Source organism: Meles meles, chromosome 12, assembly GCF_922984935.1.
Source record: "Meles meles chromosome 12, mMelMel3.1 paternal haplotype, whole genome shotgun sequence".
NCBI lineage: Eukaryota > Metazoa > Chordata > Mammalia > Carnivora > Mustelidae > Meles > Meles meles.
The window spans coordinates 55,123,737-55,150,495 of NC_060077.1; the positions used below are offsets into that span (position 1 = coordinate 55,123,737).

At 36.4% G+C, this 26,759-nt stretch overlaps 1 protein-coding gene across 1 annotated transcript in view; it reads left to right on the forward strand.

The window, feature by feature from the left end:
• The window catches only part of DSG1 (desmoglein 1), a 31,014-nt gene extending 11,093 nt beyond the window's left edge, over positions 1-19,921 (forward strand). Inside the window, exons 5-16 of the mRNA XM_046025707.1 lie at positions 1,413-1,557; positions 3,798-3,964; positions 5,695-5,829; positions 6,138-6,323; positions 8,380-8,639; positions 9,646-9,785; positions 11,403-11,507; positions 11,577-11,756; positions 13,194-13,327; positions 13,658-13,724; positions 16,185-16,393; positions 18,875-19,921. Coding sequence (XP_045881663.1) covers positions 1,413-1,557; positions 3,798-3,964; positions 5,695-5,829; positions 6,138-6,323; positions 8,380-8,639; positions 9,646-9,785; positions 11,403-11,507; positions 11,577-11,756; positions 13,194-13,327; positions 13,658-13,724; positions 16,185-16,393; positions 18,875-19,921 — 2,775 coding nt within the window. The remainder of the gene's footprint in view (positions 1-1,412; positions 1,558-3,797; positions 3,965-5,694; positions 5,830-6,137; positions 6,324-8,379; positions 8,640-9,645; positions 9,786-11,402; positions 11,508-11,576; positions 11,757-13,193; positions 13,328-13,657; positions 13,725-16,184; positions 16,394-18,874) is intronic.
• The last annotated feature ends 6,838 nt before the right edge of the window (positions 19,922-26,759 follow it).

The window sequence follows — 26,759 nt, forward strand, 5'->3', positions numbered from 1 at the left end:
AAACATCTCAGCAAAAATGTGAGACTCTGGTCTGTCCCTAGTGGCAAGCTAGAATATCTGTTTGGAAGGGCAAGGACCTAACTCTTCATTCTTTTTCTTTAAGTCAACCGAAAATATTGGTTCTCATGTCAAGTGATGATTTTTGAGCTACTAAGGGAGCTTCTTCAAGTAAACATACTTTATTATAAATCCACATTGCTACAGCTCACCTGAGCTCAGAATGTGCTTTGGGAATACTCTAATCCATCCTTAACTGAATCATACTTCCATTCTTGACAGTAGCTATGACAAAACTCCAAACACTCAACCTCCTTTCCACTTTAAGCCGCTGACCTGATGACCAGCTTCGTTAGAAATTCTGAGGCCTTCCATCACACACTCCCACAATTCTCTCTCCCCTCCTTCAGAAATGTTCTGCCTTAAATCCAAAAACAGGATTAATTTTCTGCTTTTTTCCACAGCTTACCCCCAAGAGGGATCCATTATTCCATAATTACCTGTTTCTTCAAGAACCTTATTTGATCAATTTTATCATCTCTTTTCTGCTTGCTCCTTGCCTGCTTCCATTTCTGTATATCATCATGGTCGACACTTGCTAATACTTAGAATAAAAAGGACATACAGAAAACCTTCCTTGATCTTGTATGTTCTTCAATTAAAACCCCATCCATCCATATCCCCAAAGATGTTCAAATAGTCATGGCTGCTTGTGTTTTCAGTTATACTGCCTAAGCTACTTTAATTCCTTAGTTTTCTGTTCCAAATCTATATTCCTACCTTATCTCTGACAATGTTTACCCACAAACTCTCGAGGTCAGCATGCCAACCTATTAGCTTTTCTTGAATTTGTATATGCATATAGCACACAGGTAAAGTAACATACATTATATTTATGTACACCTCATTTATTAATGATAACAACAACAATAAGAACACCCACATAGTCTCCCACATAGCTTGTGAAAACTACCTTTCTTTGAAGCCCCCATGTGACTCTCCTTTACCCTATCCTCAAAGCCAATAGCCCCTACTCCCAATTTCAAAGAATGTATTTTCACTACTCTGCTTCTTTCCTCACATAAATCCCTTTACTTGGAACATCTTTCCAAATACCAGTTCCACTTACTGAAATTCTCTTTCAGGATCTTTCTCAGTCATCCATCATCCTATGATGTTACAGTATTTCTATTCTTCTTTTAAATAACTTATCAGGTTGCTTTTTCTCAAATGGTATTTTGAACTTGTGTTTGCCTCCCCTTATTGATTTTAAGTGCTGCTTATATCTACATTATAGTAGAAAATAATATGTCTTACTTTTTTTGGTTACCCACAGTGCCTACCATAGTGTCCAAACAAAGTAAGAACTTTAAATATCTGTTGCACCAAATAATTATTCTTGTCTTCTGTCGTAGATCTATTGCCGGGCTCTGAATTCACTGGGTCAAGATTTAGAGAGGCCTCTTGAGCTCAGAGTCAGAGTTTTGGATATAAATGACAACCCTCCAGTATTTTCTATGTCTACTTTTGTAGGACAAATAGAAGAAAATTCTAATGCAAGTAAGTATCCATCTTATTAAGTAAACAAGAATATACTGACTTCCAGATCACTCTTAGCCAAGCAAAGGGAGGCCAGACTAAGAAGGTACCACTTCATCATGAATGTAAGAGATTAAATATAGAAAAGCATCCAGAACAGAAACGCATGAGAAGTCTCCATAATGGCTGTCCCTTCAACTGTGGCGGCTGGTTCTATCTGGCATACCCAAGGAGCAACTCCAAAGACATGAGAAAGGTTTTCTCATATAACTCACACACCAGCTCTTTTTTAGATTCCTAAGGAGAAATCCAAAAATACTTTGTGCAGTGGTGGCAGGGGCACTGGAAGGAGATTTATCCTCCCAGCCTGGCTGCTCTGAAGGACCATCTCATTCATTTCTGTTCATACTGACCTTTTTTAAAATTATTCATCTTAGAGAGAAAGAGAAAGAGCAGAAGAGCGAGAGTGGCAGTGGGGGGAGAGGCCGAAGGAGAGAATTTTCAAGGAGACTCCCCACTGAGCGTGGAATCCTCCATGTGGCTAGATCCCATGATCTATGAGGTCCTGACCTGACCCAAAATCAAGAGCCAGACCCTCAGCTGACTGAGAATACCCAGGCGCCCCCACCTTTTTTTTTTTAACCTACTTTAAAGTCACTGGTAAAAATCACTTTTTAAAAGTTTGTTGTAAAAATTTACACAATATGGAAAATAAAAATGGAATAGAAATCCATTCTTTGTTTTCCCTAGTATAATTCTTAAGAGGCAAGAACCATCATTAGTTACTTATGTATGTTTTATGATTATATAAACATACTTTTGAAAACAAATAGGAAGATATTTTACATACAAATCATAATGTAAATCTTTATTTAAATATATTTTTAACATTTTTCCATATTAGGAAATGAAATGTCTTCATTCCTTTTTTTTTTAAATATTTTATTTATTTGACAGAGAGAAATCACAACTAGGCAGAGAGGCAGGCAGAGAGAGAGGAAGCAGGCTCCCTGCGGAGCAGAGAGCTCCGGAAGCGGGGCTCCATCCCAGGACCCCAGGACCCCTGAGCCAAAGGCAGAGGCTTTAACCCACTGAGCCACCCAGGTGCCCCATGTCTTCATTCCTTTTACTAGCTGCATTAGATTTTACTGTATGAATGTGCCATAATTAATTGCCTACTGAAAATATTTTAAAAAGAATGCTGAAGTGAATTACACAAACACACACAAAGATTGAGAGAGAAAATAAAAGGCAGAAGGGAGATACTTCGTTGCATTTGTGTTTACAGACAGGAAAACTGTGCTTGAAACACAGTTTCAAGCTTTCATTGTAGAGATTTATGTACTTTTATAAACTTTCAGTGTAGAGATTTCCAGTTTATGAACACTGGCAGCTTTTCCTTCTCCAGTGTCCTTCATCAAAATGGCTTATAAAATTCCAAGAAAAGACAAGGGATAAGACAAAATATGTAGTTAAACAAGCATCTCTTTCAACCTAATAGTTTACCTAGCACTTCACTTGGGACCATGCAAAACAGAACAATAATGGGTGGCTCAGTGGGTTAAAGCCTCTGCCTTTGGCTCAGGTCATGATCCCAGGGTCCTGGGATCGAGCCCCACATCTGGCTCTCTGCTCAGCAGTGAGCCTGCTTCCCCCTCTCTCTCTGCCTGCCTCTCTGCCTACTTGTGATCTCTCTCTGTCAAATAAAAATAAAATAAATAAATAAAATTTAAAAAAAAACAGAACAATAATGTATATTTATTGAGTATACATTAGCCAATCAGAACTTTCTATGAGTTTCTCTCATTAGACTGTTCAACTCTCTCATGAACTCAGTGAGGACAGTGCTATTATCATCCCCGTATACAGATGTGGAAATTGAAGCCAAAATCATAGAGCTAGAAAGTTCTATAGTTGGGAAAGAGTTGGTCTAGCTTTAATATCTTTTATTTCACCACAGCAGTCTTAAAAAAAAAAAAAGGATTATACTAGAATAAGGAAAGAAAAGGCAGCGTTAAACAATTTCTTTCTTTTCTAACGTTACCAGTAATGTGTAAGTTCCTGAAAAAATGTAATGTTTTTGTCAAAGCAAAGGTATAGAAAGGAGCTAAGCTAATGACATGTTGAAGAAGAAGAAAGGAAAAATGGTAGCACATACACTATATAGACAACCAACTCTAACACCTTGTTAGAAAAGCAATAAACTGTACTATAACAAAAATGCAAACTATCCACTTGCAACCATTTTCCTTGATTTCTAGATACGCTGGTGATGATACTCAATGCTACTGATGCAGATGAACCAAATAATTTGAACTCAAAAATAGCCTTCAAGATCATAAGACAGGAACCTTCTGATTCACCAATGTTTATTATTAACAGAAACACTGGAGAAATTCGAACAATGAATAATTTTCTAGACAGAGAGGTAATTTTTTTTTCTTTGAATGGTTTGTTAGTTTCAAAGGAAGTTATGCTAAAAGCAAGAGTACCTAAGAAAGAAAGAAAAAGAAAACAATATGTTATGATTATATAACATTTTCACATAATGGTAATGACATAAGAAATATCTTCAAAATGAAAAAATGGGGATTCCTCAAATACATTTTAAACTGCCATTTTTCACTCAATCAATTCAAACTTAGTATCTGCCTCAATTTAAGAAAACTATATTCTGAGACTACACAAGAATATACATAAGGCAAATGTAGAAGCTCTATTTAAAAAAAGAAAAAGTGTGATCTATATTGAAGTAGATTTAAGAAACGATTGTTATTATGTCAGCCATCTTGGCAAGTCACAATGCATGAACATGGTAAAAGTTCCAAGAATTCTTACAGACTAAGAAATTTGTTTCTCTTTCTTTAACCCAGAATATCCTACACTCATTTGACTTCAGGACTCTTCTTTTTCCTTCCTCTCTCTTACCTACTGACAGTCCCCTGATTACTTTGGGAAAAGTATTACAGAATCAGAATGATGGATAGCAACTGAGTAACATCTAGACCAATCTTTTTATTTATAAATGAGAAAATAATTAGAGATTGTTAGCAAGTTAGAATCAGCATGGTTTCTATTAATAACATATGGTCCCATTATTCAATATAAAAGTATCAACTTTTTCATCATTTTTAAAGTATTGATAGGATTTACCTGATCTGTAAGTATTTTAGGGATATAAATAAGTGTTACTTTTGAATTTGTACTTAATTAAATTTTATTTTAATATTATAGTTATTTTGAAATGACAATCCCCCTGTTAATGACTCCTAGGCTTAGAATAAATCAGATGATTTTCATTCTTTAATGATCCAAATCCTATCAGTTCCTAAATTATCTATATCTCCTTTTTCAGTTGTGTGAAAATAACCATCAGAAGAAAATGACTAGTAATTTTTTCTTGCTCAAACTTCCTTAAAGAGCCCAGTGGGAGTCCTTTAATGTCCAAAGAGTTTTAGTGGTGAAGAACTTTAAAAACTAAAGGAATAAAGTTACTAGCAAGCCATCAAAGCAGATATTTTCAACCTGGAATTCATGGAGAGATCTCAAGATGTCTCTTACTATGAATCCTCTAAAATTATATCCACATTTTTGAATGATGAGTACATGCATGTGTCTGGGAAAGGCTTCATTGCTTTTGCCAGTTCTACAAATTAAAGCATCATTGAGTAGAATCAAGAAGATTGATTATCAATAACTCCACTGCTCCAGCCCACCACCCCCTGTCTCCCAGAACTGTAAACCACTTGTTACATTCTTTGTTTTTCTTGCACATTTTAGGGCTGATTATTGACAGTATGGAATTTTCATCTCATAAATTCTTGGTAAACCTTAATCTCTCTCCTCCTAAGCATTTTGGTCCACTTTACCCTTTATAAACCTTTTCAACCCCTGGACATATAATAAGGCATGAGGCCTTCAAACATGTTCTTTCTTTAAATGATGCTAGGTAAACACTGCTGGAAATAGAAGTGGTAACAGTCATATTGAGTCATGTGAGATCTGTGGATTTTCAAAGTTTGTGTTACCTGTATCTTGATCATGGATTTAAGTAAATGTTGAGCCAACATTTTAAAAGAACTTTTCATGAGACAGAATAAGGACTGTCTAGATCAACTGTGATTTTCTTTTTTTTTTTTTTGTAATGTGTGCTTTTAGCAATATAGCCAGTATTCCCTTGCTGTGAGAGGCTCTGACCGAGATGGTGGGGCAGATGGCATGTCAGCAGAGTGTGAGTGCAACATTAGAATCCTCGATGTTAATGATAACATCCCATACATGGAACAGCCCTCTGTAAGTACTTGTCCTTGAAATTAACAACATCAATTCATTACATTCTAAAATTTATTCAAACAATTCTTTTTACAGAGGTCCATGTTATCTTTAGTCGTGTACAACCCAAATGTAGACACGTACTTTGCCTTGTGTTTGTTTATATAATACGTAGGAAAAATACATGTATTTGGACAATGAAATGTGAGTTTATAAACACAGATCTCGTTTCTAAATAATGAGTGGTTTTAAACATCCTTTGTAAGTCCAGGATAGTTGTTCTCTCACTCACACAGTTGGTGTTAAGATTTTTTTGCTTCTCATTTCAGTATTCCATTAGTATTGAAGAAAATGCCCTACACTCAAATTTGCTCCAGATTAGAGTAATCGATTTGGATGAAGAGTACTCAGCTAACTGGGTGGCAGTAATTTTCTTTATCTCCGGAAATGAGGGAGGTTGGTTTGACATAGAAATGAATGAAAGGACAAATGTGGGAATTTTAAAGGTTATTAAGGTATGGTATAATTATCCTAAATATTTTGTTTTCTTGGTCTTTTTCAAAATGTTGATCTTGAGATAAAATGTTAACATTTCACAAAATTCAGGGGGTGAAAGAATAAAAATTACCATGTTTTAAAATGATATAAGATTAGAGAGCTTTTTAATAATTTTTCCACTTATATCAGTTTATGAAAACAGGCATTAAACTCGAAACTCTCTTCTATTAATGCACTACTCCTTCACAGATCATATAAATTAAGAGCATTTCTAAAAATGAATCTTATTTTATGCTTAAAGTTTTGTTTTAGATGTTTGAAGAATATTTTTTAAGCAGATTTCACATGGCCTTAAAAAATGTGTCTTTGTCAACATCATACATTAATTAGTATGCACTGAGAATATTTCTCATGTAAATTAAAAGTTGTTTAGTTCTCTGGTGTGTTTTTATAAAATTAAAATTAAATTACTGTAATTTTAGGATTATCACGTTCCCATCTCCCTGCAGCTGCTGACCAAGGCCTATTATGAACATAAACACCCTGGGGATTTGTCCAAGTCACAAAGATTTGGTCTACGTCAACAGAATCCTATTCCTCTGTCCCCCCTACATTAATGATCCACCTCATGTACCAGAGGTAGAATTGCCTCTAAGATTTGAGAGAAAAAATGTGACTCACAGGGAGCTTATGGTGAAGATTTCAGCCTGTAGTGTAAGACTTGAGTCTGTTTTTTTTTTTTTAAATCTGCAATAGTTATGCAAGGATTGTGTGTGAAACATGCAATATGTATTCTTTATGGTAGAATTCAGTACTTTTTTAGTTATTTCCTTTCTTCAGAATAGTCCTGGGAAATAGGCTTCTAAGGAATTCTGTTCCCAGAGGAATGTGGGATCATTTATCTCATGTCTTCATAAAGTGTCCCTGTGGCTATAGCTTCCATTTCCTGAGGCAGGGTGCAGATGCTTTAGTTGACCCCTCACAGCATCCCAGAAAAATTAGGTTATATGCCCATATTGCAGATAAATACAAGAGAGAGTTGTTACCCATTCAAGTTCCGATAGCTAGTAAGTGGTATAGCTGACATTCAAATTCTCTAGCTATTAAGTTCATACCGTCATCCCTATTCTAGCTGTGACTCCATGCTGGGGAAACCGTCCTAATCTATTTTACCCCAAACTACTATATTACTTTTAAAAATTAGTCTATTTATCCTCAATATCTCTATCTGTAAAATGGGAGTAATGTTGATTTTTCTCCCAAGCATGACATCATATCTTAATTCCTCTGTTATGCGTATGTGTGTGTGATGTATACGTATACGTGATTTTATAGCCGTTCTTGTAATAACAAATAAAGCCAACATTGGAGCCAAGATTGAAGATTTTACTAAGTGGAGAGTTTGATGTGTGAATCGAGAGTCATCTAAATTACTCTCACATGAAAATTTAGAAAAATATATTTGGAACTTATGGGCATAATGCATAGTTGTTTGTGAATTTCATTAAGTAGATATTGACACCAACCTCATAATAAAAATAGCTACAGGAAATAATTTTTTTCCAGAATATGTTGAAGAAAATAAGGATTTTTATTATTTTTATACTTTGTTCTATTACTGGGCTTACTGAAGGAAGTCATATTTACAGAAGTAAAATTTCTTCTAAATAGTTCTTTACAGATAAAACCAGTTAAATGATTGAACGTACTAGATAGTAGGCCCATACTTTGTAATAAATAGAGCTACTTTGTGAGAAAAAGGAAGTGACAGAAGTTAAAATAAACTATCTTTGCACTATAAAATGCATGGATTTGACCATCTATATTATGTTTTTAAACTTCTTTGATAGACAATTAAAATTCATGTCATATATTCTCAACTTTTTTCCTACTATATTTTCATGCATTTCTGTTTCATTAAAGATAAAGGATAGAGTGTGTATTTGTACGTATTTATATTTAATTAAAGAAAGAAATGTGGGAGTTTTCTTGCCTATAATGAAAGGATTTGTCTTTCTTCCAGAATGTTTTTTTTTTTTTAAGAGTAAAACTATCCCACTCTGTATTTTCTAGCCCCTAGATTACGAAGCTATGCAGACGATGCAACTAAGTCTCGGTGTCAGAAATAAAGCTGAATTTCACTCTTCAATTATGTCTCAGTATAAACTCACAGCAACAGCAGTCACTGTGGCTGTGTCAAACGTAATTGAAGGTTCGGTGTTCCGACCAGGTTCAAAGACATATGTAGTAACTAGTAACATGGGACAGAATTATAAATTGGGAGACTTTATAGCCACTGATCTGGACACAGGTCATGCTTCAACAACTGTTAGGTAAGACTGACATTTTCCAAATAATTTTACCATATATTGAGCTAAAGTATACATGTTCTTTTTAGAAATTTTAAGTATCTGAATTAAAATATTTTTCATTATTTTTGAAACCATCGTTCAATCATAAAGAATACTAACTACTGAATTGCTATTTAATTTAGAGCTTTGACCTTAAGAAAATACAAAAAGAAAAAAATGGGCAAAAAGTAAAATGCAAAAAATGTGAAGATGTAAAATGTGGAAAATACTGAATCTTGAAAGTTTGACATTTCTGTATTTATGTATTTTATTGCCAATTAGCTGATTACCACATATCATGGTTATTCCCCCAAAAGATTTTATGGGCTGATTTTCCCATTGCAAGTGCACCCAGATTGAAATCAATAAGATTTAGTTAATTCATTTCAGTTGCTCTCTTCGCTTTAATCATTTAAGCATTTGATATTGATAAACTCTCTTGTACTCCACAGATGTGAGTTCACTGAGGGCAGACCATCCTACCTTCCCCACCCAACTCTGCTCCTCTCAAAGTTCTAGTCCTTTGAGTTTAGCACAGTACTTGAGACAGAGTTATCCAGCCAATGTTTAACAAATACATAAATGAGAATGAAATTCAAAAGAAGTCCTATAAAGTCATCGTGTGTATGAGGAGGGAGAGTGAAAACAGGGAGAGAATGAAGTCCCAAGCTGATGGAGAAGTAACTTCTTTGATAAGAGAACAGTTCAGAATTAGAAGCAGCCCAGGAGGTCCCAGGTTCTGGGTCTTCCAGGAGTGTCTAGTGCACCAAAACCAAACGAAAAGGAGATTGCAAGAATCAAAGATTATTGTGACATCCAAGTGGGCATAAGAGATCATTCCATCTTGCCTTGAAAAAAAAAAAAGTCCCTAATAATTGAAAATGATATCCAGAGGGTACAACCACTGACTTGAAACGTGCTTTATAATCAAAATCTCTCTCTCTCTTTCAAAAGCTAACATTAATTCATATTGTTTCTTCAAATACAGATATGTAATGGGAAATAATCCAGCTAACCTACTTGATGTTGACTCAAAAACAGGCATAATTACTTTGAGAAAGAGAGTTACCAGGGAACAATATAACATGCTTGGGGGAAAATACCAAGGGACAATTTTATCTATAGATGGTAAGAAATCAATTTAACTTGGAGGAAATTATATATACACTCAAAAATTAAAGTTTTGATCATATTTTGAGATAACCCTTTCTCAACAACAACAAAAAAATCATACTAGGTATTATAGAATCAAATTTTTAATAATATAAAAGTATAACTCAGTGCCAAGTTCATGAATTCTGGAGTAAGACTCGGTTGGTATCTTGTACAATCACTTAATAGCTATGGGATTTTAGAGAAGTCATTAAACCATTTATTCCTCATCCTTTTCTTCTATAAAATGAGACACTAACATTATGGATTTAGAGATATTAAAGAAGTTGTTAGATGTAAAACACTTAGAACAGTGCTGGTACTCAATGTTAGTTCTTATTAATCTCAATAAATGAAATTTTAAAATTATATTCTTAAGTTACTTTCAAATAATTAGTCCAGAAGCAAAGTTAACTTAACTTTATGTAATTTTTGGAAAGTTGATGTACAACTTTGTGTGAACAATTTGGAAGCAGCATACTTATATTACTTTTCCAAACCAACAAAATTAAAATTAGGCTGACCACTAAAGGGATGGGGAGATGAGGAGATGTTGGTTAAAAATTACAAACCTCCAGTCACAAGATGATTAATTTCTGGGGACCTAATGCAGAGTCTTGCCTTATGATTATTATTGACAGTACAGTTGCTATATTTTTAAAAGTTCCTAAGATAGTGGATCTTACATATTCTCATCACAAAAAACAAAATAGTAGTCATGTGAGGTGATGGAGATGTTGGTTAACACTTAGGTGGAAATCATACTGCAATATATAAGTATATCATAATGACACACTGTGTACTTAAGTTTATACAATGTTATTTCATTTTTTATAGTATTTCAATAAAATTGGAAGGTTTATCATGGAATTTTAAAAAACTGCTTCAGACATAACTACATATAAATAATTTTAATTGGGCTACAGAAAAGGATAATATTCCATCAAGATCATTTCTACACTGTAGTAAGAATTATTATAATCACCAATGTCCAGCCAGAGTCTCAGAGTTATGACACATTTCTGACCTAATAGCTCTATAGGTGGATGCTAGACTTTGGAAATATTATCTCTGAAGGAGGAAAAAAAAAATCATACCTGAACTTTCAGTATTGTGGGTTTTCTGCACTGAGCAGTTCCTAATCAGAGATTATCATAGATTCAAATCTTATGGGAAGTGGATAGTGCAGATGTGATGGAGGAATCCCTGTCAAGGTAATTTAGAAGAAAATAAAGCAACTAACTACTGCATATAAAATACAAATACAAGTAGCTTCCATTCCTTTAAATAGTATGTGGAATATGACTGATTTATTTATCTAAGGTGAATGACAGCACACATATGACATGGCACTTACTGTTTATGCTTCTCAACATATGGCATGGTCTTTCAGGAGCACTAATCCTCATCATGGTTTGATTTAAAAACTGAATCACAAACAAGGGATGATTTGGGAAGTTACTGAATTGATGAGAATAAAGAACTTGAAATAAGTTACTGATGCCAAAAAAAAAAAAAAAGTGGTTTTGTATTGTTCAACGAGTATTACACTGCATGCATTAAATATGTCTTCCATTTTGAATCTTGTTGCAGATACTCTTCAAAGAACTTGTACTGGAACCATTAATATTGACCTTCAAGGTTCTGGCTGGCCTGAGAATGGAAAAGTTACTGATAGTACTACCAATTCCGGAACTAGTGGAGGCAGTGGGAGTACTGGTGGAGGCAGTGGGGGTACCAGTGGAGGCAGTGGGGGTACTGGTGGAGGCAGTGGGGATACTGTAAGTAGCACTGAAAATATGAATCACAGTGGTGAAACCACTACTGACCCAGGTGAAAAAATTTTCACTGGGACCATGCCAAGAGAAAATCAAAATCTCTCAGATAATGTCCATTTTGGTCCTGCCGGCATTGGACTGCTCATCATGGGATTCTTGGTCCTAGGACGTAAGTACTTGCAACAATCCTATTCATATTTCCCCCTGAAATTATGGGAAGGAGATAAGCTTTTTGATCTTTTGATAAAATATACTTGACCAAATCTTATTTTGTGCCCTTATCAAGAAATGCTTGTTTACTGTTGAGTCTATAAGATGAAAAAATCAAGCTTCTTGACCCCTTACAGTGCAGTGGAGGATAAAAACTTCTTTGCATTCGATTTCAGTGCCATGGGAAAGTGTCATAACAGGCAGGCTCAGATTGCTAGTTGAGTAAAGAAGACAATCAGAGAGGATCCAAACAATCAGAAACGGCTACACAGAGAAAGCAAACTTGCAGAATGTAACACAAAATACATGAGAAGAGATCATTCTCTAATTTCACTGTGTTAGCCATATTAAGTATTAACCAACATTTTAAAACTTTAGAATTAAGTACTTTATAAAAGTAACTTAATTACCCAGGAGTTGACAATCTCTACTGCAAGTAATATGACTTTCACTTTGAGCTTGTTTTTTATATTGTTGATTGCCTTTGGGTAGTGTAGTTAATAAAAGATTGAAAAATTATGTATTTGGGGTCAAACACCTCTACATTCAAAGATTTCTCTAAGCCTAGCAAATCTTCAAGAAAGCAAAATACACAGGATTCTTTTACTCCTTTCTTTCCTTTTTTTCATCTCGTACCTTCCCTCCCTTATTACTATCCTTACTATGTTCCTTCTTCTTTATCTCACCTCCTTCTTCTTTCTTTTCTTCCTTCATCACATCTACTTACACACTTTCCTTACTTACACTACTTTCCTTCATCCATCCATTCATTCTAAATAATTTACCAAGATTGTATTATGTAAAAGGCTCTGGGCTAGACATGTATTTAGGTGAATAAGGAAACCCAACTGACTAACAGAAAGACATGGTTAACCAGTGTAATGTTTTCCATTTGTGCAGGAGTAATTTCAAGAAAAAAAAATCCATGTAGAGGAAAATAATAGAGGGAATAATTACCTGAGGCATGAGTAAGATTTTATTTACCATGAAAATTAAAAAGACAGGCATGTCTGAAAGAAAAAAAAAAGTAAAGCCATGGAGGATGGAACACAAAGACTCAAACATATGGCCTGTCCTCAGCAGCTCTCCTTTTTGTCTCCTTTAATATTTTTCAGAGAAATGACAGTGAAAAGACTCATCTGTTTTAATGATATAATACTACTTGTCACTTGAATACTATATAACAAATCAAAATGGATTGCAGTCTAGTATACTGAAGCTCGTATTGATTTTGGTATCTGACCATTGTTCAATTTGTTTTCTGAAACTTTCATAAGAATTTTGAAGTCAAATGCAATGATATTAGGGTTTCAAATGTAATCATAAAGGAGAAAATTGTTTTTATTTTAATGTGGTTCCACTGCTAATTCCAGTATTCCTTTCCTTTCACCAACAGTGGTCCCATTTTTGTTGATGTGCTGTGAATGTGGAGGTGCCCCTGGCGGGAGAGCTGGCTTTGAACCTGTCCCCGAATGTTCAGAAGGAGCACTTCACACATGGGCAGTTGAAGGCCCACAGTTGCCTCCCCCAGTAAGTGCTAACTTGTAAGAAATGGCCTTTGGTAGTCCCCGAAACTCATTCTCATGCACATGAACCAGATGGTGGTGACCCCTCACAGCCTATGCTACTCTTCGTTCTGGGATAGTCCACAGGGAAAATGAAGAGAAGTCAAAGATACACCCAAATTAGATGGAAGTCTTCAGAAAAGGCTTTCTCAAATGAAGTGCAAGTTTTAAATGGATTTCAGAAGTTTTGTAAACAGTATTCTTTTAGAATCTGAGTCTATTTTGAGAAAACCCAATGTACAAGGATGGACAGAAAAGAGCCACTACAAATGGGGACATGTTTCTTGTCTTTTAGGAGACGGTCTGTGTACCACCCATATCACCTCCTGATGCAAATCTAATTGAATGCATTGACACTTCAGGTAAGAAGGTTTTGTTTTGTCTTTTTTTTTTAATTTTTTAAATTTTGTTTATTTGACAGAGAGAAATCACAACTAGGCAGAGAGGCAGGCAGAGAGGGAGGAGGAAGCAGGCTCCCGTGGTCCTGGGATCATGACCTGAGCTGAAGGCAGAGGCTTTAACCCACTGAGCCATCCAGGCGCCCCTTGTTTTGTCTTTTTAATTTTAACAGCTCAAATGACTAGGAAGGAATTCTGCTCTATCCCTGCATACCTTACTATTTCTCAATTATCTTGTCTTTAACATTGTTTCTTTCATTCATTTTTAAATGACTAATTTGCAAAAAAAAAAAAAAAAATGACTAATTTGCAGATCAAATGGTAAGGGAAAAATCTCCAGGAATTACTATTCTTATATGTTGAATTTTTAAAATCTTCCTCAATCATCAGAGAGTACTTAGGAGATGACTGTATCAGGACTCTATAAGTAGGAGAGAAGAACCACAAGTCAATTCTGGTCCAGGTTTTCTGTCTAGTAGAGCAAACATTATTTATCAGAAAAAAAAAAATACCATTGGCCCTTCAATAGCACAGGTATTAGGGATGCTGATTCCCATCGGTCAAAAAATACAAGTATTAATTTTTGGCTCTCCCAAAACTTAACAACTACTTAACTACCAGATGACTTACTGTTAACATAAACAGTTGGTTAACACACAATTTGTATGTCATATATATATAATATATATATATTATATACTGTATTCTTACAATAAAGTAAGCTGGAGAAAAGAAATTGTTATTAAGAAAATCACAAGGAAGAGAAAAATATTTCTATTACTGAACTGTATACATTAAAAAAAAAAGTATCTGCATGTAAACTCACTCTGACTTGAGCTGTTATCATGACCAAAAAAATAAACAAACAAAGAACAAAACTGCATCCATTCTCAGCATGAGCAGAAAGCTGATGTGAAAAATTTTGTCCCAGTTCTTAAACTGGAAGTGAATGAAACACTATCAGAATCTTTCCAAGTTGTCGGCTGAGGTCATGTGCAGGGGGTAGAGTTTCTCCTTGCACATGGTTAACCGAGACTGTAATGACAATATGCCTTAAAACAGGGGCTAGGGGCACCTGGGTGGCTCAGTCATTAAGTGTCTGCCTTTGGCTCAGGTCATGATCACAGGGTTCTGGGAACGAGCCCCACATCGGGCTCCCTGCTCAATGGGAAATTGGCTTCTTCCTCTCCCTCCCCCTGCTTGTATTCCTGCTCTTGCTGTCTCTCTCTCGCTCTGTGTCAAATAAAAATAATAATAATAATAATAAATTCATAAAAGCTTAAAACAAGCAAACAAACAAAAAACAGGGGTCTAGCCAGTTTGCAGGCAGAAACAAGGGAACAATTTGAATTTCACAGCAAGGGGATAACTACCATGCTAATAAAAAAAATTTTTTTTTCTTTTAAACTTTTTGTATCTTTGAAAACAAAGTTAGTCATTCTCTTCTTTTTCTCCCAGTCTTTTTCAAATTTGTTACCATTCCTATTTTGAATTCTTTAGAATAGGAGAGGCATAGGAATGTTTATAGGACTGCACCTTACTCAAACTACTAGACACACTGGTCTCTAAACCTATTTCTTTTCTTGATGTTTCCATTTGTGTTAATGACATCAACATCCTCTCACCTCAAGAGCAGCAGCCCTGGTTGACTCCTCTATCTCCCTATTCTTGACATCCAATCTATTCTCAAGACTTGTCAAATCATCAAATCCATCAGAATTTACTGCTGCATTTATCCCCTCAATACATCTACAAGACTTTACACAAATCTGGAACAATGCACAATGAGAGGCATCAGAGTCATAAAAGGATGAAAAACATATTGTCCCCCCAAATCAAGATTTTTGAAATATTAAAGTCATAGGGCACCTGTCCCACTGCCAGTACTTTCCCTATCCATAGCTTTTCCATGGACTGAGCCATCATTTTGTCTAACTTGCCTTGAATATGGTAACAGGCTTCTAGTCACCCATGACATCCAAGTGAAAACCCAAGAGTCTTGGTGCAAACCTTTCCCATCACCACAGCCATGGCTTCTCCTCTGAAAGCTAGTGGTTCTCAGGTCTTCCTCTGGAAGCACTGTGCTTCCAATATGTTGGGGGTATTCTTATACTATTTAGCTTTTAGAATTTGGGTATTTCCCCTTCAAAACTCCCTCAATTTGAAATCAAACTCACTAAAGCATAGGTTTTTATAACCTCTATGCAGCCCCCTCTCTTCCAGCATGACACATAATTAGCAATAAATAATTAACATCAAACAACAAACTGATTACTAATAGTATTTTGAACTCAAAATTGTATGTTTAGCCCTTTATGTATCACCTTTGTTTTACCTTGATGAAACCATACATTATAGGAAGTTATTTATTTTGGGTCTACAATACGCTATAGAAAGTGTACTTAATTTTATCAACACTTCTAGGGGTTTACACAAATGAGTATGGTGGCAGAGAAATGCAAGATCTAGGAGGAGGAGAAAGAACAACAGGATTTGAACTAACAGAAGGAGTTAAACCTTCAGGAGTACCTGAGATATGTCAAGAATATTCTGGAACATTAAGAAGAAATTCTATGAGAGAATGTAGAGAAGGAGGTTTGAATATGAACTTCATGGAAAGCTACTTCTGTCAGGTAATGTCTCGAGTGCCATAGCTTCCTCTCCATCCTGTGCCTCTAGCTCTACTCCAGGCTGCCACTGTTTTTCAACAGGGCTTTGGTAGGTTCCCAGCCTCTAGTCTATGCCTGACAATCATACTGCTGCTGGATAACATTTCTGTAATTCTGAACTGATCACTTTACTCCTCTACTTAAAAATAGCCAATGGCTCCCAGGTCTATTTGTCTAAGGCAATGAAGTCCTAGTTCCGTAATATGACAATTAAGATTATTCATAAAATGATCCCTTCCCTCATTTCCAATTACTCCTTACCACCAACCCCACATACCAAGTGTCTTTGCCTCATTCACACTTGCCTTTGCCTATGCTGAGCCCCTCCCAGGATGCTTTTATCATCATCTCTATCATAAACTCATATTCATCTTTAAAGACTCAATTCAAATATCACTGCTTCTCTGAACCTTTTACTGATAACCGTCACATCCAAAATAGAATTGATGTGTCTTTATCTGTATTTTTGTAGTGCTCTGTGTATAAACTTTATAGAACCTATCATTGCTAAAATATGTTTATATGTCTACCACGGTTTTTTATTGCCTTGTCCATATGTTCTCTATATCATGTTGCCACTACCTAGCTCAGTTCCAGGCACATAGTAAACATTCCGTAAGTGTGGGTTCAAGAGCCAGAGAACACTTCCAGAATATTCTAAGAACCAGCAAAATTAATTTTGCCCTCCTCAGGTAGAGACAAAATTACCTGTGGCGACACACCAGATGATACTTAAGCCTTCAGAGATTTCCTGTCTCTGAAACTGCCTCCAATAGATCTGCATCCTTCTACATCCTGGCCTAAAATACCTTCTTTAATTCTTCTACGGCTTTAGAGGGTGGCTGATATCTTGAAATTAAACAATGATAAAAGCCTTTCAAATAATAGTAGATAATAATAAGAAATCTGTTGCTGAATCCACAGGAATGCTTCCCATTCATGTCCCTACAAATGAATGTTATTTTCATGAAAGAATACAATTCTGCCTCAAAACTTTTGCATCTATGACTCGTTCTGCCTGGTATACTCTATGTACTTTCCTCACCCTGATGCTTTATTCTAACCTCTGATCGAACATCACTTTATGAGAGGCTGCCCGTGGCCACTCTATCCCTTCACTTTGAGCTTACCACCTCCTGACAAATATGTTTATGTATTGCCTGTCTCCTCCTACTAAAAGGTAAGCCATATGACAGAGAGAGAGACTCCATCTGCTTTTGTTCACTACTGCATTGCCAAGTTCCTAATTGAGTGTCTGGCAAATAGTAAGGACTCAAAAACATTTTTGAAGGAAATGGCAAAAATTGGTCTGCTAATAAAGATATTTCTGATACTTAACCTGAAAATTTACAATCCAATATTATGAACGACAAAAATGAAATAAAAGTGCATGTGTTTGGGCACCTAGGTGGCACAGTTGGTTGAACGTCCAACTCTTGGTTTCATCTCAGGTCATGATCTCAGGGTTGTGAGATGGATCCCCACCTCGGGCTCCATGCTCAACGGGAAATCTGCTTGAGATTCTCTCTCCCTCTACCCCTCCTGATGGTGGTGCTCTCTCTCTGAAATAAATAAATAAATAAATCCTAAAAAAAGGAAAAAAGTGCACATGTCTATGGGCTTTAACTTTGAATTGAAGGAGATCCTATTTTTATTTATTTTATTTTTTAAAAAAGATTTTATTTGCTTATTCATGAGAGAGAGAGAGAGAGGCAACGGGAGAAGTAGGCTCCCCATTGAGCAGGGACCCCCATGTGGGATTGATCCCAGGACCCCAGTATCATGACCTGAGCTGAAAGCAGACGCTTAACCATCTGAGCCACCCAGGTAGCCTTCTTTTTTTTTTAGGCAATCCTATTTTTAAAAACTTTCAGTTCTGAATCCCAAAATGGCATGGACCTAAAGTCAAATGCTCTTTTTTACTGAAAAAGCTACACTGAAATAAATCTTTATAGAACCACCACATTCACTTCATTGGAGGAAGGAAAATGCAATCCCAAATGAACCCAAATCAACTACGAGCTACCTTTTTTAATACAAACAAACAAACAAAAAAGAAGAAGAAGAAGAAGGAAAGAAAACCCCCACAATTTGGTGTACTTCCTGTACATTACTTTTAAGTACCTCCTAACATGGTTACAAAATAATTCATGTGATTTTTTTGTATGTGCTTTTGTATCCAAAGTGCACCGTGATGAGGAAAGTCCATTTAAATAAATTTTAAAAATCGAAATGTATTAACGGGCTTACAGTTAAAATAATTTCTAACCAAATTCTTTTAGGAAATTATATAATGATTTTTAATGCATCTCTAGGAGAAGTCAGAATTTTGCCTTCTAGATCCCTCTTTGGTAATGTCCCAGAAGAAAAAAGAATGATCAAGACTTCTATTATTGTTAAATATGTATCCATAATCTCATTTTTCTCTTTCCTCTATTAATCCAGAAAGCATATGCTTATGCAGATGAAGATGAAGGACGCCCATCCAATGACTGTTTGCTCATATATGACATCGAAGGTGTAGGTTCTCCCGCTGGCTCTGTGGGTTGTTGTAGCTTCATTGGAGAAGACTTGGATGACAGCTTTTTGGATACACTGGGGCCTAAATTTAAGAAGTTGGCAGATATCAGCCTAGGAAAAGAAGTTGAACCATATCCAGACCCTGATCCCTCTTGGCCACCTGAAAGCACTGAACCGATCTGCCCTCAGCAGGGAACAGACCCCATCACTGGTGGACATCCACCCATCTCCCCACATTTCGGCACCACCACAGTCATTTCTGAGAGTACCTACCCCTCTGGACCTGGTGTACAGCATCCTATGCCCATTCCTGATCCTCTGGGCTATGGTAATGTTACTGTGACCGAGTCTTACACCACGTCTGGCACTCTGAAGCCCTCTGTCCATGTTCATGACAATCGACATGCATCAAATGTAGTGGTGACCGAGAGGGTGGTCGGCCCAATCTCTGGCACTGATTTGCATGGAATGTTAGAGATGCCTGACTTGAGAGATGGGTCAAACATTATAGTGACAGAAAGGGTAATAGCACCAAGTTCAAGTCTACCCACCTCTTTGACCGTGCCTGATCCTAGAGAGTCATCAAATGTGGTAGTGACAGAAAGAGTAATCCGACCAGCTTCTGGCATGATGGGCAATCTAAGTATACACCCTGAGTTATCAAATGCCCAAAATGTGATTGTGACAGAGAGGGTTGTTTCCGGCTCTGGCATAAGTGGAATTAGTGGCCCAGCTGGGATGACTGGAGGCAGTGGCCTGGTTGGCAGTGCAGCTGGAGGAAGTGGTGGTGGCATTGGGTTGAGCAGCCTGGGAGGAGGTGGGGGCCTGAGTAGCAGCATGGGGGGCACAGCCACCATTGGCCACATGAGGAGCTCCTCTGACCATCACTTTAGCCAGACCCTTGGATCTGCCTCCCCTAGCACTGCCCGAAGTCGAATCACGAAGTACAGTACGGTACAATATACTAAGTAGCCAGGATCCCAGCACACTTGTTCTCAGCTGTGGTGATTCAGCTTCAACTCCCACCACCAAAAAACTAACATCTTGATTTATGATGCACAACTAGGTGCTAAGTAACTGTGGAGTGAGGTGGGAAACCACAATGAGAAAAATATGTAAACAGTGCTGTTGGGCAAGAGCTCTCCCTAGCATTTGTAAAACTTTTTCTTATATTAATACTAATGGAATCACGACAGTGAACTAAAACTTGAGACAGGGTCTTCCCTGTGCCGGCACAGTGATAGGATCTTCTGTGTGGCCAGTCCTGTATCTCCAGCACAAGGAATAAATTAAACTCAGTCATGCAAAAGAAATGGCCTTGAGATGGCTATTGGCACAATTCTCCTTGCTCTATTTTGATTGCCATGTAGCTCAAGCAATATTCAAAAAGGACTAAACATGTAATATGAGCTCAAGTATTCAGAAAGAACTTGAAATATGTGCCAAGCACCTGGTCAATTTCACAGATAATAGAAATAAAAATCCAACCATATACTCAGAGCACGATTAACCATTAAAGAAAACAAATCTGGCTACACAACCCAGCTCACAAGCCACCAAGCACTCCTACCCTAATAATTGTACCAGGGAAAATAAACCTTAAATTAGGAAATGTTTCCTGGGAGGAAACTTCCAAAAGAGAATAGCAATAGGGTGAGATTTATTTGGGGGACATTGGCAATGTCTGATCCCAGATCTTGAAAAGGGGTTTCAGCTAAAATTCCCATAGAGTCAAGGAGTTTTCTGATTCTAGCTTGTGTTTAGTAGTAGAGACAGTATTTATGAATATTACATACTGATGAGGTTGCAGGATATCACACTTATTTTTCCCCTTATCACTGTGGCTCTGACCTAATAGTGTGAACTTGCCAAGTGTACTTCTCTGACTAAAGCAAGTAACACCTGACATGATTGTCATCCCTAATGGTAAATTACCTTCCAAAGAAGCAGATGGAAACCACATTGTATTTTCAGATGTGTGTTCACTAAGTGTTATTCATTTATATCCAGCTCTTTATTATACATCTCTTAAGTTAAAATAATTTACTTAAGCTGAGCTGTGAAAAAAAGCCTGCAGTATAGCTAAGCTTTGGGGGAATTTTTTCTTAAGGGGATCTAAAAAAGTTTCTAGAACATGTAAAATGTTTAATGCGAAAAGTTAGAATTATTCTGTAACATAATACCACATTATTAGTTTTGAGTTTAGTACTTTTTTAGACAATGCTCTGCTACTATTTTAAAGGGGTCAACTAAAAACTTTTAACAGCATTGATGGTATTGTGTTGACCCAACTGAAATTGTACTAGACCACCACACATCCTTACTCTCACTCCCTAACTAAATTTTCTCCTAGAATAAATGTTACATTCCTGTTTTGATTTGCTTATAAGCTCTTGGCTTATAAAATGCTCCAATTGATAGTTCCCAAATTATATAGTATGATATATTTTTCTACCTTCAAAATTTAATAATGTATTATTTATGGTATGTCATTTCTATGTGTTTGCTATTTAGTATTACCTGGTTTTAAAAATCTCTAAATAGAATCAAAGCATTCTTAGACACGGGTAAGTTTACTATAGCAAAGTAGAAGAATTTTTTTCTCTTTTCTAAATTCAGTGTTAGTATGAGCTCACGGAAGTGAAACTGGATATGACAAAATCTTTCAAGGATTATTCCCCGCCAATTACTCAAGTTTCCCAGGGTGTTACAAGATCAAAGAATAGTCATTCGACTTCCAACACTTATGAAGGGGGCCTAAGGAGTGAACTAATTTATTAGAGCTATTTTGCTCTATATTATAGCAGATGATGTCAATATTTTCAAAGCCACAATATACATCTTATTTTATGTCTGTAGACCATGTGAAATTTTGATAGTCTGTAGCATGCCAAAATGTAGAGGTATAAATAAAGTCATTCAGAGGAACTCTTTCTTTCATTTCTTTCTCTCCCATTTGGGGAGGGGGATTCCATTAATGATGGATAATCTTTCCAGAAATAAAGTCAAAAGGTATTTATTGAAATATACTTGAGTATGCTGGGCTCAGGAGTTTGAAGGAATAAAAATAATTATTGGTTAATTAATTAATGGAATTGGTATCTGATGATAAGTAACTTACGTGTCACTTTGATTTATCATCAGAAGTGTTCTTTAAACACCTCCTGATATCTTCCAAAAAAGTTTTTTAGGTTGTCTTAAAAATGCCAGATTTACCATCTTCAATAACTATTATTACTAAGATCCATTAGTAAAAAACCATGGAAGATATAAAAAGTGACAGTATTAGTTGTCAATCCTTCTAGGAAAATACTTTCAAATAAATTTTTTGTCAGGATTACACACTGATGTTCTAAATCTTCATTCTTAAATTTTAAAATTATCTTTTTAAGATATAATTCTAACAATCACTTAAAGACATGTCATTTTTTCAATAAACAACCTTTGGGCAGAAATCAATTCTTCTCTGTAGCTCTTTACTGCAACCCATAGACCTTAGGTCATTCTACAGATCTAAGATACAGAAATTATTTTATAAGCAAATAGCTATAATTCAAATCTATATTGCAAGCTGTATCTCAGATCAACATGCTCTTAACAAAAGAGAGAAGGAAGAAATAGTAATTTAAATGTTATGTGTATATAGTTTGAAAAGAAAGTGGTATTTATGAAACATCTGACTTTCTAAAGAGATGGCCCTTAGGGTCAAAAATTAGTGAATCATAAATTCTTTATAATTTAATATTAACCAAAATACCATCTTGAACTTAATTTTGACATTGAATTCCAGATATATTGGCTACATTTTATTAGCCTTTATGTTATCGCCTGATGTAACTGTATGTGCATGAAAGATTTACAGAAAAATTATCTATCTAGGGATATATGTAGGCCTTCACCTGGACATCTCTTCTCTATTGGAATATAGTTTTTAGCCTTGTAATTTCCATTCAATGTAATTTCCTGACAGAATTTTAATTATACCTTCAAAAATTACATATTCACTCTAACTGGATGTTTTTAGTTATATACACAACTCAGTTCTGAATTTATACCAACATCTGAAGGTCAACCAGTGTATAACACATATGATACCCTTTAGCTAGAGTAGGAACTAAAAGGTTTTATAATCATTGGCTAAAATAGCCAATTTAGGAAAGACATTCAAAACCCAAAACTTCTAAAAGTATTTGCCACATTTTCCCATGCCTATTTAATAAACCCCAAACTTTTGTAGGATTTCTGGTATTTTTAAGACTTACTTCCCTTTGCACGGCAATACCAGTCCACACAGATCACTAGTCTCCATGAAATAGAATCTGCCTCCCAGTTCTAGATTGTTCAACTTATGCTAGGACAAAAGCATGAATGGCTCAACTTATTAACCATCAAAGAATTTTAAGACAAGGAATAACCTATTGTTTAACTGTCTGTATTCCTTTCATTTAGTTATATCTGAATTACTGAACACTTTATCATCAAGCGGTACCTGGTCTGACTTATTTTTCTTTTGCTATTTTACAAGTATTTTTAAACTCTAATATTCATCTTCGGTGATGTTTAAAACAAGGTGCTTTCTTTCGGGTTTTAATATAAAAGTTCTTGGCTTATTTGGGGGCTAATTCCTTGCTTGGTCCTCCATTGGCTATTTTAAGTTGGTTTGTAATTTCCAAGGCTTATGTTGACAGCAATAAAATGATTGGTATGCTTCCATCATATTTTCTGAATGGTAAAGGTGGGGAGGTTTAGACTGTAAGGAATAATTAGAGGTCAGCAAATCTAATAACTATTTTCAGTCCAGATGATTTATTTTATTTTCATATTTTTATTTTCACATTGTTATTTTCACATTGTTATTTTATTTTCACATTGTTAAAACTTATTTTCAAGCTTTTTTTTTTTCCAGCTTCCTGGAGTGTCTTCTCTCCAGAGGGCTTCCCAGCAGTGTCTGAGCACAGGCTTGAGCAGTGTCTGAGCACAGGCTTGAGCAGCCTCGCACAAACACATAAATGACAAGTAGCTGGGATTTTAAACATCCATTGTTGGATACTTAAGCAACTTTACACTAGCATTATATTTCTTTTAAAATAGATTTTCTTCTTATTTTCTTTTCAAATCATGCCCTTTCATCTTTCCTGGGCATACATCTTTTTGCTCTCCAATGCCACTTTCAGAACATGATCACCTTCCTCTTACACAAAACTTTACCACCTGTCTGAACCGCCTGTCCCCTCTCTTCTGCTTGTGTCTTTCCCTGACCTCTCAACAAGGTTCTCACTTTTACTGAAGACTCATAGTCTGGCCCAGAGTCCACTGTGACCTCTCCAACTCCAGAGAGCATTCACAGGAACTCAAGTGACCCCACAAAGGAGGCAGCTGACACCTGGAATTCTGAATTCTCAGACCTCCATTCTCCCCATCCCAATCCAACACGGCAGTTTCTGGATCCCTGTGTCAGTCTTCCCAGCCTCTGACCACTTCCTCCTTCTCCTTCCAGCTCACTAGCTCATGCATTCTGATGGCACAGTTCCTCCACTTCATCTGAGCTTCCTTGTTTTGACTCCTCCCACTTTCCACTATCTGCCACCCCACTTTCCTCCATGTCTAATCAAGCTTCATGAGTTCAAATACGCTGCCTCTTGGTGAATGCCTTTGAACCCCTTGCCCCGCTCCTCCCTTTCACATCCCAAATCTTTCACGTTCCACCTCTGTCCTCACACAAACAGTTAAAGAAGTGATTCAACAAAACTGACTTTTTTTTTTCATTTTGAATACTCAGTCTCAAATCTCAGATTAATATGAAATGGTTCCCCACAATCCAACCTGCTCTGATAGACCTCTCAACTCATTATACTAGCTCACTATTCCATACCTTTTCTGTCGTCAAAACTCCCACACCTCTTCTTTCCTCCTCATTCTTAGTTGATGACCTAATCTTATTGTTCATGAGACATCCACCTGTACTTGCACTCTCTCCCTCCATCTTATTACAGTGGAGCTAGTGTCCTATTTATATAAAAAGACAATCCCCCATTTGTGCTCAATGACCTTGCTCCTTCCCTAATAGTCCTTTTTGAAACCATCTCTCACTCTCTTTCAGAGCCTGTTCAACAGCAACAGCATCCCTTACTGGAGCTACTACCACATTTTTGGTTTGTCTCACCTACCTTCTTTTTTTTTTTTTTTTTTAAGATTTTACCCATTCATTTGACAGACAGAGATCACAAGTAGGCAGAAAGAGGGGTGGGGAAGCAGGCTCCCCACTGAACAGACAGTCCAATGCAGGGCTCGATCCCAGGACCCTGAGATCCTGACCTGAGCCAAAGGCAGAGGCTCAGCCCACTGAGCCACCCAGGCGCCCCACCTCACCAGCCTTCTTAAGACTCAGATACATGTGCCTTCTTTACTTTCTCATGTCCTATCAAACTTCAACCGCATCCTACCCATCCGCCAGAATGGCCCTTGTCAAATTTGTCTAAGACCTATAGATAGCCAAACACAAGGTTCACTTTTCTGTCCTCATCTTTCTTAACCTCTGGGAAGAATCTGAAAAAAAGTAACTATTCTCTCTTCACTGCAACACTTTTCTTTCTTGGCTTTTATTCCATCCTTTCAAGATATAGCTTACATTTCACTGGCCATGTTCTCTCTTATTTTGTTTTTTTCCCATCTACCCAACTATTAAATGGTGATGTTCCCCCTAAAGTTTTGTCCCATGCCCTCTGCTCTTAACACTCTACACTGTCTCTACGAGACATCATCGAAGCCCCTTTTAAAATGTTCAAAATTATTAAACATACTTGTTGTACTCCCCAGTAAATATGACCCCAGTGATCCACTGCTCAAGACAGAAGCTAAGCACTCCTCCTTGATTTCATCCCTTCCCTCACATCCCCCTCCTTCATTTGACCCATTAGTGTGTGCTAATGACTTTGACTGATTCTATGATCAAAATATAGCTCAGGCCACCCAACAGCTTCTATTCCCATCTGCCACCACCCTACTAGAACTGCCTCTCAAGTAGTCTCTCTACTTCCATACTGGCTTTCTTCAAACAATTTTCTACAGATGAGCCTATGTGGCCTTCTAAAATGTAAATTAGATTAAGCCAATCCTCTGTTTTAGGAATTTTAATGGATTTCCATTAGATTAAATCCAAAGTTCATTAGAGAAGTATCTTGAAAAAACTCAAGCATAGTAAGCACAAATGGAGCATATTAAATTGGTTCAAAATTTCGAAAATGAGCCAATTTGGGGGCATGTACTTAGTGACTGAGTTCAAATAAGGTAAAGTCTAGCTGACCCTTACTTTTCCTAATTTTACAAACAAAACTTAATTATGAGAAACTTGGTATATCCCCATCTGCTCTGTGCCTATGTGCTAGTCATCCTTGCTTATATAAAACCTAGGGGGAAGAGCATACTATCCAAAGAAATCTACAGATTTAATGTAATCCCTATTAAAATACCAAGAGTATTTTTCACAGAACTAGAACAGATAATCCTAAAATTTGTATAGAATCACAACAGAGCCCAAATAACCAAAGCAATCTTGAGGAAGAAAAACAAAACCATATGTATCACCACCCCAGACTTCAAGATATACTACAAAACTGGAGTAATCAAATAGTTTGGCACTAGCACAAAAACAAACACATAGATCAATGGAATGGAGAGCCTAGAAATAAACCCATAATTCTACGGTCAATTAAGCTTTGACAAAGGAGGCAACAAAGTAGGAAAAAGACGGTCTTTTCAACACAAGTGTTGGAAAAAAAACTGGACAGCTACATGCGTAAGAATAAGACTA